The sequence below is a fragment of the Periophthalmus magnuspinnatus genome, chromosome 19 (genome assembly GCF_009829125.3).
Source record: "Periophthalmus magnuspinnatus isolate fPerMag1 chromosome 19, fPerMag1.2.pri, whole genome shotgun sequence".
NCBI lineage: Eukaryota > Metazoa > Chordata > Actinopteri > Gobiiformes > Gobiidae > Periophthalmus > Periophthalmus magnuspinnatus.
Window position 1 is genome coordinate 16,769,528 of NC_047144.1, and position 19,400 is coordinate 16,788,927.

The window sequence follows — 19,400 nt, forward strand, 5'->3', positions numbered from 1 at the left end:
TTGGCTGGAGCGGAGAAGGAACGAGCTCATTTTATGGAGATTTGGAGCAGCTTTGAAATTTCTGACCTGCGTAAACCCGACACCAGAATTTTGGACAACGCTCTTGGACTCTGGGCGTATTTTTCCCTTTTTACATTTTTGTCTACTTTTTTAAACGTCAAGATCTAATAAATCCATTGATGATCGTCTAAAAATGGCCTAAAGCATTAAATCAAATTAATTATATCTCATAAAAACACAAGATTATGTTTTTGTAAATCAAATAAAACGACATAGCAACACAGTCATTCAAACTACATGTATTCCTCTTAAATGTGCACTAACGGTTCAAGTGGTGGGAGAAGTGAATACTTTGACAGAAAAGAAGTTCCCCAATATGGCATTAAACATCCTCTGTTTATTCAAATACAAGTGTTTTTATTGATGAAAACGACCTTATGTATTTTAGCTGTAAGCGGTGTCGCCTCTCCACAGATTTGACCCGTAATTTGGCCTGGTGGTTTCCCTTGACTCATTGAAGATGGATAAGTTTAATGCCATACTGCAGAATATTCCAACCAAAGTAATAGGCTCTGTACACAGTGGAATGCTAGCTAGCTAACTCAAAGCTAACAGTCACGTTTATCAAAGTGTGAAAACAAAATAAACAACCTATTAAAATTCATTAAAATAAAGCTTAAAATAAACACAATTATTTGTGCATGTAGAATACTTCAGTTATGCCCATAGTCTGTATAAAGAAGTGGACTAAGTGAGTGTGACCTGTTGCTAACGCTAGTGGGCCTCAGGGAAAGAAGGCGCCTGATTTGTCTGTTATTAATGTTCATATCTTGATTTACAGACACAATAGTGAAATAAATTAAGACCAAAATGACGAGTCTGACAGCAGCAGTTACAGAGAGAGGGGTCACACTTTTTCAATGTAAAGTGAACTGGCGCCAGAGTCGATAAAGCCGGAAGTGCTCCCATGCTCACTTTATACTTGGAACGCGGCGACTAGCAGGTTAGCGATGTCCATTTATATATACAGTCTATGGTTACGCTTCAAAATTAGCATTAGCGTTAGCATTGAGACACAAACACGTCTCTTTCTAAACACAGGGGTGACAGACTGACTAAAGTTTTCGAGTTCAAGCTTCGACTTTGAACAAACAAAAATAAACACAAAATTCATCTGAAAAGTTAAGAAATTGATTCATATTGTTACCGTTGACCAAACTGTCTCATTTTTAATCTTCATCACATTTAACACCTTAACAAATGAGCAACACTTAATCAGTATCTGTTTTAAAGAGGTACTTAAATACTTTGACTCAAGTAGATTTTTTCATTTGATGCTTTTATTTAAGTGACAAAATTGAGTACTTCTTCCACCACTGGCCATCCCTGGTTCATACTTTGGAGATTACTGTAGAGTATCGCTGTGTTTCACTCCACATCACAACGTTCTATGGGCCAATATTATTTAACACAGATGAGGAGCAGCTCAAATGAATATTGTTAAAATGGTTTCTGTTGTGACACAGTGAGGTCTTTGGTCTAATCATTAATAGAAATACCCACGTTCAACATTTGTGCCTTTACCTTTTGGATATTTCATGCCTAAGTACAATGAAATCAATAGGGAAAATCTGTTTCTTGCGCCCTCTTCTGGAAGCATGACGCCATCACTTTCTAGAGTCTCAAAACCACCGGTCGTTGTCTCCTCCCTGTTTGTACCTGATCTATTCAATGTACCTGGATGTACATTTTAAATTATCACAAAGACACATTGATTTGTGTAAATTCTTTAAAGTTCTATCAATAAATGATTTTTCATAAACACCATAGTCTTCTTCATAGTCTTGTTTAAGCCCTGGTTTAGTCCTAGTTTAGTGCTGGTTTAGATCCTGGTTTAGATTCTGGTTTAGTCCTGCTTTAGTCTTGCTTTAGTCTCGCTTTAGCCCTGGTTTAGATCTAGTTTAGTAAAGTTTTACTCCTGGTTTAGCCCTTGTTTAGTCCCGGTTTGGTCCCAGTTTGGTCCTGGTTTAGTCCTTATTGTGAATGCCCATATACTGCATTTAATTCTATACAAATAAACTTAACTTGTATAGCACACAACAATAAAAAATGTGCTTTACAGAATAAGAAAGACATTAAAATCCTAATACAAACAAATCAAAACATAAATAATCATAGTAAAATGAACATTAAAAGAGAAGAGGCAGAATAAAACCCTTTCAGTCACATGCACAGATAAACAGAACCGTTTGGAGCCTGGATTTAAACATTGTTAAAGTAGAGGTCTGTGTCACATCTTCAGGAAGAATGTTCCAGGTTTTAGCTGCAGAAAAATGAAACACTGTATATGAAGCATTGTGCTGCTATAGAGAAACTACAGTCTTGGGTGACCTCTGGTGGCTAAACTAAAGATTACACCCAGGATGTTTGATAAAGATGATATTCTAAAATGACTTCTTTAATGTAAATAACAATAAAAACCAACGCCACTTGATTACATTGAGTAGTCAAATAATCAAATACATATTGACACATTAATGTAACATAGAAAGAGTAGACCTAATAACAGACAGTTGACTAAGACTGACAGACTAAGACTATTGAAGTATTGCCAGCTCATATTTTACTTAATTAAACTTAAAATATGTATATCTATTTTTATTATTTCTACCTTTGCCTTATATTTTAACCAAACTAATAGCTCCACGTGTACTTGATTAACACTAGTCTATTCCAACCCCATGGGGCCTTTTACGCATGTGCAGTGGCTTTTCATTCCTTTATATGAATCACTGTATGTTACTATGTAATTGAAATATAATGGTAGTTTGAGTTCACATAAGTACACAGCCTCACACCACTTTTCTATTTTACAGGCCACACCTATGTGCTGTGTCAATACTGTAAAGTCCTCTTCATCTCCATTATGTCACTCTGTACTTATTGGATTATTTAAGATACAGCTGAGGATCTTTAAAAGTGCTGTGCCTAAAGGTGTGGGAATATGAGGACACTTTACCTTTCTACGATAGTAAACTGTATGTATTCTACACGGTCTAATAAGGCGGCGTAAAAAGGCTCGAGGCTTTGAAGCTCACACAACAGTTTAAATCTGTGTTTAGTTCAGTCGACGAGAAACCTGACCTCAGGGTTTCAGCGCAAATCCTTTGGTACAACTCTCAACATTTAAAACCTGTTGGACCAGTTTGAACATGAGAGAGAGAGAAGAGAGGGAGGGAGAGAAGAGAGGGGGAGGGAGGGAGAGAGAGAGAGAGAGAGAGGGAAAGAGAGAGGAAGGGAAGAAGAGAAGAGGGGCAGAGACAGGAGAGAGAGAAGAGGGTGGGAGACAGGAGAGAGAGAAGGGGGGAGAAAAGAGGGGGAGGGAAAGGGGGGGGCATGGAGAGACAGAGAGAAGAGAGGGGGAGGGAGAGAGAGAACGAGAGGAGAGAGAGAGGGCAGAGAGAGAAGAGAGGGGGAGACAGAGAACGAGGAGAGAGAGAGGGCAGAGAGAGAAGAGAGAGAGGGAGAGAGACAGAGAACGAGAGGAGATAGAGAGGGCAGAGAGAGGGAGAGAGACAGAGAACGAGAGGAGAGAGAGAGGGAGACAGACAGAGAAAGAGAACGAGAGGAAGGGAGAGACAGGCCGAGAGAGGGTGACAGACAGCCAGAGAGAGAACGAGCGAGAGAGGGAGGGAGACAGAGGAAGAGAGGAGAGAGAGAGAACGAGAGGGAGAGAGAGAGAACGAGAGGGAGAGAGAGAGGCAAGCAGAGAGAGGAAGACAGACAGAGAGAACAAGAGGGAGAGAGAGACAGAGGAAAGAGAGAAAGAGAAGAGAGAAGGGGACATAGGCATAGAGAGAGAACGAGAGGGGGAGAGAGACAGACAGAAACAGAGAGAGACAGGGGGGGGCAGAGCGAGGAGAAAGTGCGCACGTGTCTACCTGCTCCGGTAAAAGCGCAACGTCACCGCGCGCTCGCACCAATGAGACGCGAGGAATGAGGAAGAGGAGAGGACGAGGAGCCACAGAAGTTTAGTTGAAGAGCTGGTTCAGTTCTCGGATGATCCTAGTCGACCTAGACCCGATTCAGACCCGGTTTAGTGTTTAGTTCTATAAAGTAGACGCTTTGTTTCACAGCAGCTGGGTTCTTATTGCGCAGAGTCAAAGTTTAAGTGATGAGTTGTGGCGCAAATGGCTGGTGCGCTCGTTTTGTGGAGCGACATCGCGCAGCCTTGAATTTCACCGCTTTAGTTCTTGGATATGTTTTGTATCTCATCGTCGGAGCTGGGATTTTCTCCGCGATTGAGTTGCCGTACGAACAGGAGCTGCGTCAGGAGCTGAAGGACGCGCGGAGCGAGTTTCTGAACGCGAGTCCGTGCGTGGATGAAGCGCGGCTGGAGAAGCTTCTGGCGCGGGTCCTGGAGGCGAGTAACTACGGGGTGACGGTGCACTGGAACGACTCGGATCAAAACTGGGACTTCATTTCATCTCTGTTCTTCACCAGCACCGTCCTGACCACGACAGGTACAGGAGCAGGTTTGGGGAGTCCCGTGCGTCCCGTGCGTAATTTGGGTTTGGCGTCTACGTGGTTTAGTCCCGATTAGATCTGTCCTGGAATCCAGACGTGTTTTTTCTGTTTTTCCACACAGACAGGAGCCTATTGAAGAGGAAGAAGTGTGTATTTTTAGTTGACCGGGCCAGTTTAGACCTGTTTCAGTCCTGGTTTAGCCCCGTGTCTTGGTTAAATATTACGTTTTGGATCTAATTAGTTCCTTGATTTCCTGGTTAAGTTAAAGTTCAGTCTTCGTTTTGTCCCAGTTTACACCGAGTTTAGCCCAAGTTTGGATTTGATTAAGCCCAATTTTTAGTCCTGGTTTAGTCCCGGTTTAGTCCCAGTTTAGTCCCAGTTTAGTCCCAGTTTGGTCCTGGTTTGGTCCTGGTTTAGACCTGGTTAATCCTGGTTTAGTCCTGGTTCAGACCTGGTTTAGTCCTGGTTTAGTCCTGGTTCAGTCCTGGTTTGGCCCTGGTTTAGTCCTGCTTTAGTCCTGGTTTAGTCCTGGTTCAGACCTGGTTTAGTCCTGGTTTAGTCCTGGTTCAGTCCTGCTTTAGTCCTGGTTTAGTCCTGGTTTAGACCTGGTTTAGACCTGGTTTAGTCCTATTATTATAACAGTTACTTTTCTATGCCACTACTGCTTTAGTACAAGTCTAAATTTCCATGAACTGTCTGTCACTTGACTTGTGTTTCCGTTGTCCTGGTTTGGTCCTGGTTTGGTCCAATAGTCTCGTCTCTTCTAAACCAAGACACACTCCAGACTTTCGTTAGCTTAACCTAATTTTGTGTTTATTTCAAATGTGACACCTACAGCTTATTACATTACAAGGCCGAGTTTGGAAGTCAGTGGATTTTTACTAGTTTCTAGGGTCTGGATGTTTCAAAAAACCTCTTTAAAAGTTATTTTCAAAAGTTCTGGAAAGTATTACAGTACGGATAGTGACAGTATTTCCATGTAAGTTAGCTCTGTTTGCATGACACGTTTTATTGTCTTAACTGCGCCTAGTTGCTCTGTAATTCACACAAATGCAGGGTTATGTTTGAGCCTGAAGTCTGTAATAAGTGGAGGAGATAATTATAACTTCTATAGCTTTATGGCTCAGTAATACAGATATTTGACTCTAAAACATCAAAAAGTTATGACATTCCAACATATTTTTACATTGTTGCTTTAAAAGGGCACATATTACTCTATTTTCTCTGTTCTAATGTTGTTTCCTCATCACAAACAGACCTGGAGTTGTGTTTTGTTTCTTCACACATGTTTAACACACAAACCCTGCACATTTAGGCTGAGTTCTTCTCTCAAACTGAAAACACTCTGCTCCACCTTGTGATGTCATCATGTGGTAATACAGGAAGTGCTCCACCATGTTTTTAAACTACACACACCTTCACTAGAATCATTAGGATCATTTCAGCCCAGGAATTGCCAAACTCTACTAAACTAAAGTTAAAAGGAGCTGTTAACGTGAAAACTACCACTTCATGACATCACAAGTTGGAACAGAGCATTTTGAGCTTTGGAGATGTAGACAGACTAATAATAAAGTGTTACTCAAACATGTGTGAATGAAACAAAACACAACTCCAGGTCTGTTTTTGAGGAGGAAACAACATTATAACATGAGACTATAACTTTATATACACTCAAACTGTTTTTGTTCTCTATTTACATTTACTCTTATTACATTCAAAGCTGCATTATGTAACTTTTTGATGCAGGGTCCACCAGCTGCTTGTCTCCATGGAGATGTTATTTGCCTGCCTGAAATGTATGGCTTTAAAGTTATTGAGCTTGTTTTGTTATTGTCCTATTACAAGTGTCTTATTCTTCAAAAATACTTTAAAAACATGCATTCTTACTATGAGTGGGGTCGCCTCTCCACAGATCTGACGTGTAACTTTACCTATAGTGCTGTTACGTTCTTGTCTCCATGGAGATAGATCAGTTTAATGCCATACTGCGAAGTATTCCACGGAAAGCAATACAATCTCCATACAGACAAGAAGATGGCACACACCGCTAAAAAAGTTACATATTGTGCTTTTAAAATATTTCAGCATGTAATTATGTCTTTGTATTTAAGTTCTCTGTCTCCATAGAAACCGCATGCATAATAATACCCTCTCCTGTACTTAAACTGTCATTTGTGGTGGTGTAATTGCAGGTTATGGCCACACGGTGCCTCTTTCCGATGAAGGAAAAGCCTTCTGCATCTTCTACTCTCTTTTTGGGATCCCCGTCACCCTGCTCTTCCTGTCTGCAGTCGTGCAAAGGATCATGGTCTTTGTTACCCGGCAACCCATCACCTACTTCCACAGACGTTGGGCTATGTCAAAATCCGTCCTAGCTTTGATCCATGCGACCTGTTTGGGAATCCTGCTCACGTTACTGTTCCTGATCATCCCGTCTTGGATATTTGTGACAATGGAAAAAGACTGGAACTTCCTGGAGTCGGTGTATTTTTGTTTCATCTCCTTGACGACCATCGGCCTGGGGGATTATGTTCCTGGGTCCACTCATAATAAACAAGGACGCCCACATCCGCACCTCTACAGGCTGGGAATCACAGGTGAGTCCTTCTGGGAATACTTGGGTCTTATAACAGACTGTGTAAAGAGGTAGACTAAGTTAGGAATTCCGATCACGAGCAAACCAAAGAGCCAATCCGGAGCAAGGCTGTTGAAGGTAATGCCGCTTCCCACTGGTAACGCTAGCGGGAGCGACCTTGGGGAAAGAAGGTGTCTGATTTATCTGTCATTAATGTTCATATCTTGATTTACAGACACAATAGTGAAATAAAAAACCCTAGTCACAAACATGTTTTAGTTTGAAGTGGAGCTTGTGTTTGTGTGAGAGACGGGAGGGGGTGGAGCTGTGAGAGGAGAGGGTGGGGCACGCCATATGGTCTGAGGGTTTTGGGCGTTTTTTCTTATGCGGGTTGGGTCGCTGAAACCTGGCAATGACACAGAAACAACTGTCTGAGATCAGGTCATGCAGCTGTTTCCTCATAAGTACAAGGAAACAACTCCCCATTCTCTGTCTTATACTTGTGATTTCTGTCACTTTTAAAAAATACACCATGACAGAGAATCAAGTGTCTGGGATAGTTTCAGTAAGTTGATGTGGGGCCTGATTGGATGAAAAAGTTGATCCTGTAGATTTTGTGTTATTACCAGAGAAACTCATCTATAGTTTATACAAGTGGATCTGCTGTAAGTACCTCCATAGTGATGTGTACATTTCAGTACTTGAGTCTATATTAGACTTGTACTGTCTGCACTAGAGCCACACCTCTGTTTAATGCTCTGAATGACATTTTGTTGCTACTTGTGACAATGACACTGTAAAAGCCAAAATTAAATCTGTCAACTGGACAAAACATTCTACGAGTGAAGATATCTGGCTGCTCATCCAAGCCAATGCTTCAGTTCTGGTCAGATTACTGGTGGACACTGCCTCATGTCTGTCCACACTAAACAAATAGCCCATCCAAAACGCCCATTTTACAAATCCAAAATTCCAAACATTTTACTAGCACTTACAGTTATCAACTACCAACTACACGCACCTATGCAGTCCAAACCCACGTAGAGCTCATTGTGGCTGGACGCCTGGACAAAGGTGCACGGGGCTGCAGCCTGAGCAAACACAGGACAAGAAAACCAAACAAGGAACAAGCAAAACACAGTAACTGCCTACGAAGCATTGCAATACACACATTAATACACTGGTGAAGACAAGAAAAATGCGGCACACGTGTGACGGTGCGTGCACACGCTCCACGGGCTCCTCGTGACCGACTCCACCCTCGGCCAAAAAACACACAATCAGAAACAGAAAAACAGCTGGGAAAATGCAGGGTAAAATGAAGCGAAGACTCAAACTAGTGCACAGTCCCAAGCAAACCAATGCACTCTTCTAACGGCACCTAACTCACCAGAGCTCACTCTGATTCACTAAAACCTGGCTCTTCACGTGGTTCTGCAGCGGTTTATGTACTCAGTATATCCTGACCCAACGGGTTCACAGGGCAATCTGTCACAGACGACCCCACGAGCTCCTGCGGACGTGCCGCCGAGAACACTGCGCGAACAGTGAAAGCATAACTGCTCCACACGACACTACAAAAAGAAACAGGTGACGCCCAAAGGAGCGACACCTCTACAGCCGAACAAGAAGGCATTGGTCGCCAAACGAAAGAAAACCATGTGCACGAGACAACGTCGCTCACGTTTGAAACGCGCGCACAAATGCCACAACGTCCACCAGCGTGCTTCCAATCAATGCGCCCTCCAGCGGCCTCATACCAGCAAGTACAGTTTCTACGTCACGCCCATTCACAAAAACAAAATTAGGTCACTATGCTGGATTCTTGGCGCAAACAGGGCCGAATCTTGCGCGCACTACAAAAATGCACAAACAACGTTTAGAGGAATACTTTATGACTTTACGGGGCAGACACAACTGAAAAGGTTTTAAGCTCTCTGCTGGAGCGTTTACTTGGTAAGCTACAATAAATATGTGCAAATTGTGCTAAAGTGCGTAGGCAATCGGCTGATGGCATGGCCAGGTGGAGTCGAGCCAGAGGAGCAGCACCGGGCGTCCCTTTTATAGGCGGATGGATTTGCTGGGCCCTAGTGCATCCGGGTCATATCACTATTAATAAAAAATAGACACAAACGGTCTCCCATCCAGGTCCTCGCTCTGCCCAGCCCTGCTTAGCTTCAGAGATCTGACGAGCAGGCTCGATGGTAAATACTTGAAAAGTATTTACAGAACACATTCAAATCAGGCAGTGACCCTTTAAGACAGGCACTGGCCCTTTAAGACCGACACTGGCCCTTTAAGACCGACACTGGCCCTTTAAGACCGACACTGGCCCTTTAAGACAGTTAAGAACCATCAACATTTAACCCACTGAAGTTACTGTTTTGAAAAGCTGTTGTAGGACATGAGTATGCCTGTATATGAACTGGAGCACAACAGAGATGCATTACTATGACTATTCAAGGATTTGTCATCTACGTCATTCGTTAATTCTTTATTTGTTTCCATACAAGCCCCGGGGCCCAAACATAACGGCCCACTGAAGTCAATGGGCCGTGCTGCGAGTTTAGCCTTTAGTGGACCATTTACAGTTGAGCTCCCCCCATGAGACTTTGAGCGACGAGAGCGAGCAGAGCGGCCATGAAGGAGGCAAGGGAAGAATAAATTAATTAATTATAAATACTAATGTCTGTGCTTCTAGGAGCTTCTGAACCATGGTCTAAACCTGCGGCTCGTTTATGACAGTTGGGCTCGTTCATGCTGTACTACATGACCGCTCTAACCAATCAGAGCTTGACATTAGCTACAGCGGACATTGAGCGTAGCCGAAGAGAGTTTTTTAAGACAACAGATGGGTTTTGAGCTGAGAAAAAGTGAATGATTTGAAAATAGGTAAAGATCGACACAAAATTTGACCTTTGTGAAAGCTGTAGGTTCCCCGTCTGTCCGTTCTGAGCAGGAGGGATTTTCTCGTTGTAGTACCGATGAGTGTCCACTAGTCCAACTCAAGTTAGCTCCAGGTATTTGAATAGATTTGTGGTTCCATATCCCAACAAACAATAACATGATGAAACTGTGAGTTGTATTTTGTACATAAAGCATTTACCCTTCCTCCACGGATGAGAAAGGATCCATTTATCCACTATGTACTTATGTTTTGACTACAAACACAGATCAAACTACTGTTGTCACAATAGTAAGAGTTCAAACTTGATTTTGATAGTAAGGAATAGACTCGATACTGATACCACAATGATAATAAGACAATGTACTGTGATTTTTACACTTTAAATCTGAGTACTTTGTGTTCTATTCCCATGTGTCTTATATCTGTGTAATCCCTCAGTCGTCCAGTAGGTTCCATAGTGGTCCATGGCCGTATATATGTGAGGAAAGGATGGAGGGAGGAGAGTGGGTAAAGGAATGGAGAGAGGGAGGGAGAGAAAGGAGGAAAGTGGAGATGAGAGAGAGAGAATGACAGAGGAAGAGAGAGAAAGGAGTGAGATAGTGGGAGAGGAACGAGGTAAAACAATGGGGAGAAAGAGAGACGAGGCAAGGAGATGAGAGGAAAGAGGAGGAATAGAGGGTAGATGAGGAGAGGGGGAGGAAAGAAAGGGTGTGAAGGAATGTAGGGAGAGAAGAAAGAGAGGAGGGGAAGAGAGGGCATGGGCGTATACTAGTCTATGTGTCTTATACTTGTGAAAGATACAGATCATCATTATAAAAGTTCACTTCTGTCTTGTGAATGTGACTTTTTTAGTATCGATACCTGTGAAAAATGAGTATCTAGTTTCCATATCATTTTAATATCTGATTTTTGATACTTTTGACATCCCTAATACAAAGCGATACCAAACAGGAGCTGACAGTATCTGAACCTTGGTGTTGACACAGATTTACAGCAGATAAATCCCATGATGCCACGCCTGTATCTGTTTCTCTGTGGACTCTGTGTTTGCTGAAGTCTGTAGCTCTGGAACAATAAGAGGGACTTTCACTTTGTGGAACTGACACCACTTGAGTTCACAAACTCAAAACAAAAACACTGATTCTCAGATACTGGGTCATGACTCAAAGAGATTCACTCAGAGGGTAAAAATAAAGCATATTATCAATATATTTATATATATTATATAAACTCTCATTACATACACTATTTTTTTCTTTATTTTTACTACTTTCTACATTTTATATACACGTAGAAAACATCAAATATATGAAGTAATATATAGGGAATTATGTAGTAAAGAAAAAAAAAAGTTACATTAAAATGTATTTTATTATGTTATTTTTAACATATTGGTAAAAGAGTTAATTCATAAAGTTTTTGAAGAATTTACCCGAACTCCAAACCATAACCCTGTAGTAGTAGTAGTAGTATGGTTGAGGTAGTAGTAGTATGGTTGAGGTAGTAGAGGTAGTAGTAGTAGTATGGTTGAGGTAGTAGTAGTAGTAGTAGTAGTAGTAGTAGTATGGTTGAGGTAGTAGTAGTATGGTTGAGGTAGTAGAGGTAGTAGTAGTAGTATGGTTGAGGTAGTAGTAGTAGTAGTAGTAGTAGTAGTAGTAGTAGTATGGTTGAGGTAGTAGTAATGATATAGATGTTTCTGTTTACCTTATCTAAATGTGTTGTACTTCTGTTCATTCTATCCAGACATACTGTCCCTGTTGAATATTTCCACAAAATCTCTTGTACTTATACTTGTGCTTATATTTGTACTTGTGTGTTTGTGTCCTGCCTGTAATAATATTTCCATTGGTGTGGTAGTACTCCGTGTTACACCCTCAGGCTCGTGTTGACTTAAGTAACTCCACACATTACTCACTTTATTCATTACGGCAGAGTCCGGCTCCTCAGAACATCTCGACTCTGCTCGTTTGGTAATTGGTTATTTCTTTGTTTGCTAAGTGAACACACATCCCTAAATCTGACAGTTGGTCTGTTGTCCCGGGCCCATAGGGGGGTCATAGGGGCCTGGAGTCATAGGGGCCCAGAATTGGAAACTCTGCCCATTAATTTATATTAAAGGGCCCCCAAATTTATGTTGACGGGCCTGTGTAAAAGCAGTATTAGAAACCACAGTGAATACAAGTATCATGAGTGTATTTTCATTCATAAACATAAACTGAATTACTTTCATAACACATGTTTCCTGGCATAAATGTTCCTATTTCTATTCCATAAACAACATATCTCCCCTCACGCATCTCTCTGTTTTCTTTCTTAGTTCAAATTAAGTTCAGTAAGTCCTATGAATCAGATGGTGTCCCTCCGTAGTTTTATGTTTTAAGTAGTAGCAGCAGTAGTAGTAGTAGTAGCAGTAGTGTTTTTGCAGTAGTAAAAACACTGCCAGTTACTCATCTGAGGAGACATTTTAGTGTCAGTCCAGTTTGGTCCCTTACACACATGCTCTGAAATACATAGGATTCAGCAGTTCATAAAGCTATATTTCCCAAAGTATTTTTACTACTGCAGAAATACTACTACAGTCCTATCCTCCACCCAGAGCCCTGAGGGCGGCTGTGCCCAAAGCCAGACTCAAGACCAGAGGTGACAGAGCCTTTTCTGTGGTAGCGCCCAGACTATGGAACAGCGCCCTCTGCCTGTCAGATCCACTCAGTCTTTAACACTGTAAGTGTAAGACTAGACTGAAAACCCACCTCTTCTCCCTGGCATTTAATACTAGACAATACAGGTGTTTTAACGTTCTGTTCCTATGCATCATGTTATAAGTATATTTGTTTTTGTTGACTTTTATCTAAAGCACAAGTCGTTTTAAATGTGCTACAGAAATAAACTTGAATTTAATTTTTACCATATGAATTTTCCATTTACATTTTCCTTCAAAATCTTGACCTTTAATGAGCCTTAATAAAGTGTAAATACAAGGAGTTATTTCAGAAAGTGTTTTATGTAGTAGTAGTAGGAGTAGTAGGAGTAGTGGGAGGAATAGGAGTAGTAGTATTAGGAGTAGTAGGAGTAGTAGTAGTAGGAGTGGTTGAAGTAGTAGTAGTAGTAGTTGGAGTAGTAGTAGTTGGAGTAGTTGGAGTAGTAGTAGTAGTAGTAGTAGTTGGAGTAGTAGTAGTAGTAGTTGGAGTAGTAGTAGTAGTAGTAGTTGGAGTAGTAGTAGTTGGAGTAGTAGTAGTAGTAGTAGTAGTAGTTGGAGTAGTAGTAGTAGTAGGAGTAGTTGGAGTAGTAGTAGTAGTTGGAGTAGTAGTAGTAGTAGTAGTTGGAGTAGTAGTAGTTGGAGTAGTAGTAGTAGTTGGAGTAGTAGTAGTAGTAGTAGTAGTTGGAGTAGTTGGAGTAGTAGTAGTAGTAGTAGTTGGAGTAGTAGTAGTAGTTGGAGTAGTAGTAGTAGTAGTAGTAGTAGTAGTAGTAGTAGTAGTAGTAGTAGTAGTTGGAGTAGTAGTAGTAGTAGTAGTAGTAGTAGTGAACTATTTCAACAAAAATGTCAGATAAAAGCCTATAATTCTAAGGGGCTGTATTATAACATTTCTACATATAATTTCACACTTACGGTAAAAGTTTGAAGTGTAAAGATGCAAAACTGTTTCTTTATTTCCATGACAACAAATAAATAAAGTGCGTATGTGTTTTGTTTGTCAGTGTACCTGCTGGTGGGTCTGATCTGCGTCCTGGTGATGCTGGAGACGTGCTGTGAGCTGCCGCACATGAGGAGGTTAAGACAAAGATTTTACAACGAAAAAGTTCACGAACTCGACCCGGAGACCACCACCATCATAGACCGGGACCACCTGAGCGAGACGCCGCAGTACACCGCCGACCCGCTCCCCGCGATCCTACCCACAATCCCCTCTGTCTCCGAGCAGGCGGCGTCTATGAAGAAAGACAGCAGTTTGGCTTATACGGCGGCGAATGGATTGGGTGGAAAACTCAGATGATGACATACAAAAGGCTGTGTTTTAAATGCACCTTCTAGGATTATTTAAAATGAAAACGCATGGGGCACGTTGGCGTCGCCTGGGTAATTAACCATATTTAAAGCCACACTGTGGGACTTTTTGTGTAGGGTCTGCCACGTGTTTGTCTCCGTGCAGATATTATTGCCTTTTCCTGCAGTGTTCTCCCAGTATGGCATTAAACTATCTCCATGAAGACAAGCAGGTAACCCCACCAGGCTAAGTTACTGTCAGCGGAGTCGCCTCTTCACAGATCTGACCAGTAACAACGGCTGTTTTTTAAGGTATTTATAAGTAATAAAAATACACGTCATGAAAGAAAAAAACTAAACAAAACTGCAAGCTTGATTTAAGGCTGTACAGTGTATTTTTGGCAAAGCAATGACATCTCCATGGAGACAGATCCTCTACCAGAAAGGTACACAGTGCAGCTTTAAAAGGTCCTGTATTACACAAAATTGACTCTTGTAGCTTTAAGTCATGTTCTAATACTGTTACTTCCTCAAAATCATACCTTGAGTTGTGTTTTGTTTCATTCACACATGTTTGAGTAACACTTTATTATTAGTCTGTCTACATCTCCAAAGCTCAAAATGCTCCGTTCCACCTTGTGATGTCATGAAGTGGTAGTTTTCAAGTTAACAGCTCCTTTTACCTTTAGTTCAGTAGAGATCGGTAATTCCAGAGCAGAAGTCATTCAAATGATTCTAGTGAGAGAGAGTAGAGTAATGTATGGAGAAAATAAAAACAAAGTGAAGCTCTTCTAGTATTACAACATGATGACATCACAAGGTGGAACAGAGTGTTTTCAGTTTGAGAGAAGAACAAAGCCTAAATGTGCAGTTTTTGTGTGTTAAACATGTGTGAATGAAACAAAACATAACTCCAGGTTTGTTTGTGTCGAGGAAACAACATTAGAGCAGAGATCAGAGCATAGTGTAACATGGGCCCTTTAAAAATGGCCTTTTCGATACTTTGTCTTTCTTTGTATGTTGGATTTTTCATTGCCGCAGCCTCTGGTCAGATGAGATTCTTTAAATAATGCAGTAGTGAACCAGGTCACTCTTTCTACAGTTATTTACCTGTTACTTTTAATCCAGTTCTGTGTTAAAACCATGTGTCAGCCTGTTTATTTATGTTTATTTCATGTTGTAATGTGCAATACCAGCGATTCGTTTATAGAGGGTTTATTTTAGCTCATTAACGTAACACAAACCTGTCGTCACGGAGTTAGATATGTTAAATGCCGTTCTGTGAAACAATCCAGGCAAAGTAATAACATCTAGATGGCGACTAGCAGGTGGCAGATAGTGACCCAGTGCGCTTTTTAAAAAAAACATCACATTTTTCATTTAATTTCTGATCCTAATATCGATTATTTTGATTTTGTGATTGCAAAGACTTGTTAACATTTTTAAAAGGGAAAAGTTGACATGTATTTCATTTTTTTGTGTCGAAATGACTTGTATAGAATAGGCTCTGTGCACAGTAACACGCTAAGCTAGCTCACTTCTATTAAAATCAGAAAACATAAAGTAAACAAACTATTCAAATTAAGATTAATTAAAATAAAGACTACCCAGTTATTTCTATATGTAGAATACTTCAATTTGTAGTAGTGTTTTAATATTTATAATGCCTCAAAATTAGCATTAGCGTTAGCACTGGGACACAAACATGTCTCTTTCTAAACACAGAAGTATTCATTTTATTTGGGCAGTGTTTAACATGTTATCAGTGACATCCACCCACAGCTCCCTGACCCCCACCTCATCTTTAAATATTTATTCATTTTATAGGAATAGGAAGTGATCATGGGTGCGCTTCATTGACTCTGGCTCCAATTCACTTTCTATTGAAAAACTGTGGCCCCTCTCTCTGTATCTGCTGCTGTCAGACTCGTCATTTTGGTCTTAAAATGTTCGTATTAACCTGCTCTACATGATCCTGGGGTTTTTATTTCACTATTGTGTCCCTGCTAAACCAGCTGTGGATGACGTCACACTCACTTAGTCCACTCCTTTACACAGTGTATGGTGCCAACACTAACAGAAATGGGCTAAACCAGAAAAACAGATTAAAATGCAGATAAAGATGTTTTTGTTCCTTATTCCTGCAGATACGAGGTTAAAGTTGGGTTTCTAGGAAAGGCTGGGTGGCCTCACTTCCTAATGCTATAACTTAACAGTGACAGACAAGCGGTGACAGTTCCATTTTGCAACTCTCACCCGTGACTTTGAATATGGAAAACACATGTGCAGATATAACACAACCAGCAAAGGGCAGGTCCAGACTAAACTCACTGAGGGTTCAGCCAAGTTTCAAGACAATACTTCTACATTAAATTATACAAAATGGACTCTTTTGAGCTTTAAGTCATGTTATAATGCTGTTACCTCCTCAAAAACAGACCTTTAGTTGTGTTTTGTTTCATTCACACATGTTTGAGTAACACTTTATTATTAGTCTGTCTACATCTCCAAAGCTCAAAACGCTCTGTACCACCACTCAGTGACATCACAAGGTGGAACAGAGTGTTTTTTGTAGTTTGAGAGAAGAACACAGCCTAAATAAGCAGGTTTTGTGCATTAAAAAAACATGTGTGAATGAAGCAAAACACAACTCCGGGTCTGTCTGTGATGAGAAAACAACATTAGAACAATTTTCGTAACACGTGCCCTTTAAAGTTAATTTACCTTCAAAATTTTAAAATATGGTTCCAGTTGGCCCTGATACTTGCACAAGACTTACCATATACAGGCTTACGATATTAGTTTGTGTTACATGTACATAGTGAAAAATTCTAACAAATGTATGAAGAAATCACTTAAAACTTTTGATGAGTCCTTCTAGGCTTGTAAAAGTGTCTTTAGACCTCTAGGTGGCAGCGTTATCCCACATTGTGCAATACTGGCTCTCATTGACTACTGTATGATAAGATGTAAATATGTACTTTAGTATTATATGAAGTTCTGCATTTGACCCTGCAGTAAACATGGGTCTGCGGGAGTATCGTGGTCAAGCGCTCCTGTATGAAGCCTGTTTTTAGGCTGAAGGGGAAAATTCCTGAAGAAATTCCACTATGGAATCTGTGACACTCAGTTTACAGTGTTGCTGTGACAAGTAGGGATGGGACGATATATGATAATATTACTAATCGCGATTTTTTTTAAAAAGGTCCGCAATTAATCGTTCGTGGCATTTTTTAATAATCGTGATCACCGCGCACGATTCGCATTTACGGCACCAGACTGTCTCATGTTTGCAGTTTCAATACAACGTTTAGATGTTAGTTCTGGTGTTTGCCCACAAGGGGGCCTCTGTCATAGCAATGACACTTGTTAGCTTCTGTGCTTATCTCTGTCTGATAGCAGAATAAACCACGCTTACCGATCGCGAACAGCATCTGATCCATCCAAAAATAAGGTTCTTTACTCTTGAGTCCACTGTGGGATCTTCACTCTTTGCTACGAACCGCTCCAGGTCCGAGATGCCTCTAGTTTAACTTGTACAAACATCCACAGTGTCCTCGATCGCATATTTCCTTTGTTTTGTCCGTTTCGTCATGTTTAAAACGCAAAACAACAGTGCGTAAAATGCGCCATTATGCACAGATTTCTGCATCCACTCGGTTTCGGCCGTGTCCAATTCCCAAAGTGAATTAATTGCATCGTTTGCAGTGTTTGTCGACGGGCACTTGCGTCACTTCCGGCGCGACAAGCGCTGTCCCACTTCTGCAACATGGCGGCTACATTGAGGAGTACACATTTTCTTCCGGGTACGTCTGTTTACGGAAAACCATGGCATGCGATACATCATCCTGTCCCGCTGCTCATTGGCTGTAAGGGGAAAACGTCACTAAATGTGTGTGATGTAATTGGTTGATTCTACAAGGGGAAGAGTGGGGCGTAAACTTTCAGTCATCTGTAGCACTGATTCGCTGTCTGCGGCCGCAGTAACCCACAACCCCCACCTTATTGGCCAACACTGGTGTCAATCACAAACTGACACATGTGTTTAGCACTGGGGAACAAAGTTGGCGCTGTCAGAAGTTTATTATGCCTGAAATCGACTAAAGAAAGGCAAATAAGTGACGGAGCAGATTTCATATTTGGAGTACTTTCCTGCAGCAGATTGGACATGGAGGATCTTATTTTGTGGACATAATTTCTTGACTGGATTATATTCTCTGGACCTTTACGGAACGAATGAGACCAACTTTGTGTGAATATGTTGATGTTTGACAGAACCAGAGCGCTCAATGGTAAGTGAAGTCCAGATTCACACTTTGTGACTTTTCTGTAAAAACGTCTTTCCTGTCAGCGCTGTGGTGATTGCATTGTTTGTGTGGGTGACGCAGAAGTGTATGTACATTGCTGTAAAGGGCCCGGGCCGTCGGAACGTTAACAAATTAATTATCGTGATAATATCGTTAATCGTGATTATTTTCGCCACAATAATCGTTAATCTAAATTTTAATATCGTCCCATCCCCAGTGACCAGTGTGAACATAATCGATTCAGACAGGCCAAGTTTCTGTTTCTCCATGTGATAAAGGCATAGTTAAAGCTACAGTTTGTAACTTTCTCCAGCTGGCACGTCATCTGCATGATTACATGGAAACGGAAAGATAAAACATTCTCCATGGAGATGTTTTAAGTCATACTGTGGAATATTATAGCCAAAGGAACAAGATTTCCATGGAAACACAGCAGGAGACAGGTTTGTGGAGATGCGAGCGAACCAAATAGATAAAAAACAAACAAAAAACAAACATGCTTTTATTTTATTTATTTTTTGGGGGCTAAAAAGTTGCATACTGTGGCTTTAATAAATGACTTTTTCTATAGGCTGTGTTCTTCTAAGTTATATTCTACACTTTGAGTTGTGTGTGTCTACAAGTGTCTTAAAAGTATTCAAAATTTTGTATAAAAAATGAGGATTTAACCAACAAACTTAACTTGAAATGTGTATTAAGTTTTGACACATGCCAGCACTGCCCCCTGGTGTCCATAAGTATATATTCATATTTAAAGGTGACACTGTGTAAACTCATGAAGATATTACCTGGGATGTTCCACAGTATGTCATTACATTTACTTGTCTTTACGGAAACAGCAGGTGACACCATAGGCCCAAGTTACATATCAGATCTGTGAAGAGGCGAGCTGACTTACTGTAAGAATTCAAGTTTTTAGGTCAATAAAAACCCATGTTATTGAGCAAATGCAAGATGGATACATTCAGCGTCATAGCGGGACATTCCAGACCAAACATGGAGACCTCCCCACCAGAAAAGTTACGTATTACACCTTTAAAAACTCTCTAAATGTAAATATCTTTGTACATAAACTTAAATAAACCATTTCAAACACAA

The 19,400-nt window shown here is 40.9% G+C and overlaps 1 protein-coding gene across 1 annotated transcript; it reads left to right on the forward strand.

The window, feature by feature from the left end:
- The first annotated feature begins 3,978 nt into the window (after positions 1-3,978).
- LOC117387339 (potassium channel subfamily K member 1-like) lies at positions 3,979-19,396 on the forward strand. The gene is made up of 3 exons (XM_033984836.2): positions 3,979-4,523; positions 6,723-7,127; positions 13,710-19,396. The coding sequence occupies exons 1-3, from the start codon at positions 4,175-4,177 to the stop codon at positions 14,003-14,005; spliced, it is 1,050 nt and encodes a 349-aa protein (XP_033840727.1). The 5' UTR covers positions 3,979-4,174; the 3' UTR covers positions 14,006-19,396.
- The last annotated feature ends 4 nt before the right edge of the window (positions 19,397-19,400 follow it).

Excerpts from the sequence above, each read along its gene's own strand:
- LOC117387339 (XM_033984836.2), top strand. The coding sequence starts at position 4,175 with ATGAGTTGTGGCGCAAATGGCTGGTGCGCTCGTTTTGTGGAGCGACAT. Across the intron at positions 4,524-6,722 it reads CACCGTCCTGACCACGACAG|GTTATGGCCACACGGTGCCT; the intron begins GTACAGGAGCAG and ends GTGTAATTGCAG. Across the intron at positions 7,128-13,709 it reads CTACAGGCTGGGAATCACAG|TGTACCTGCTGGTGGGTCTG; the intron begins GTGAGTCCTTCT and ends TTTGTTTGTCAG.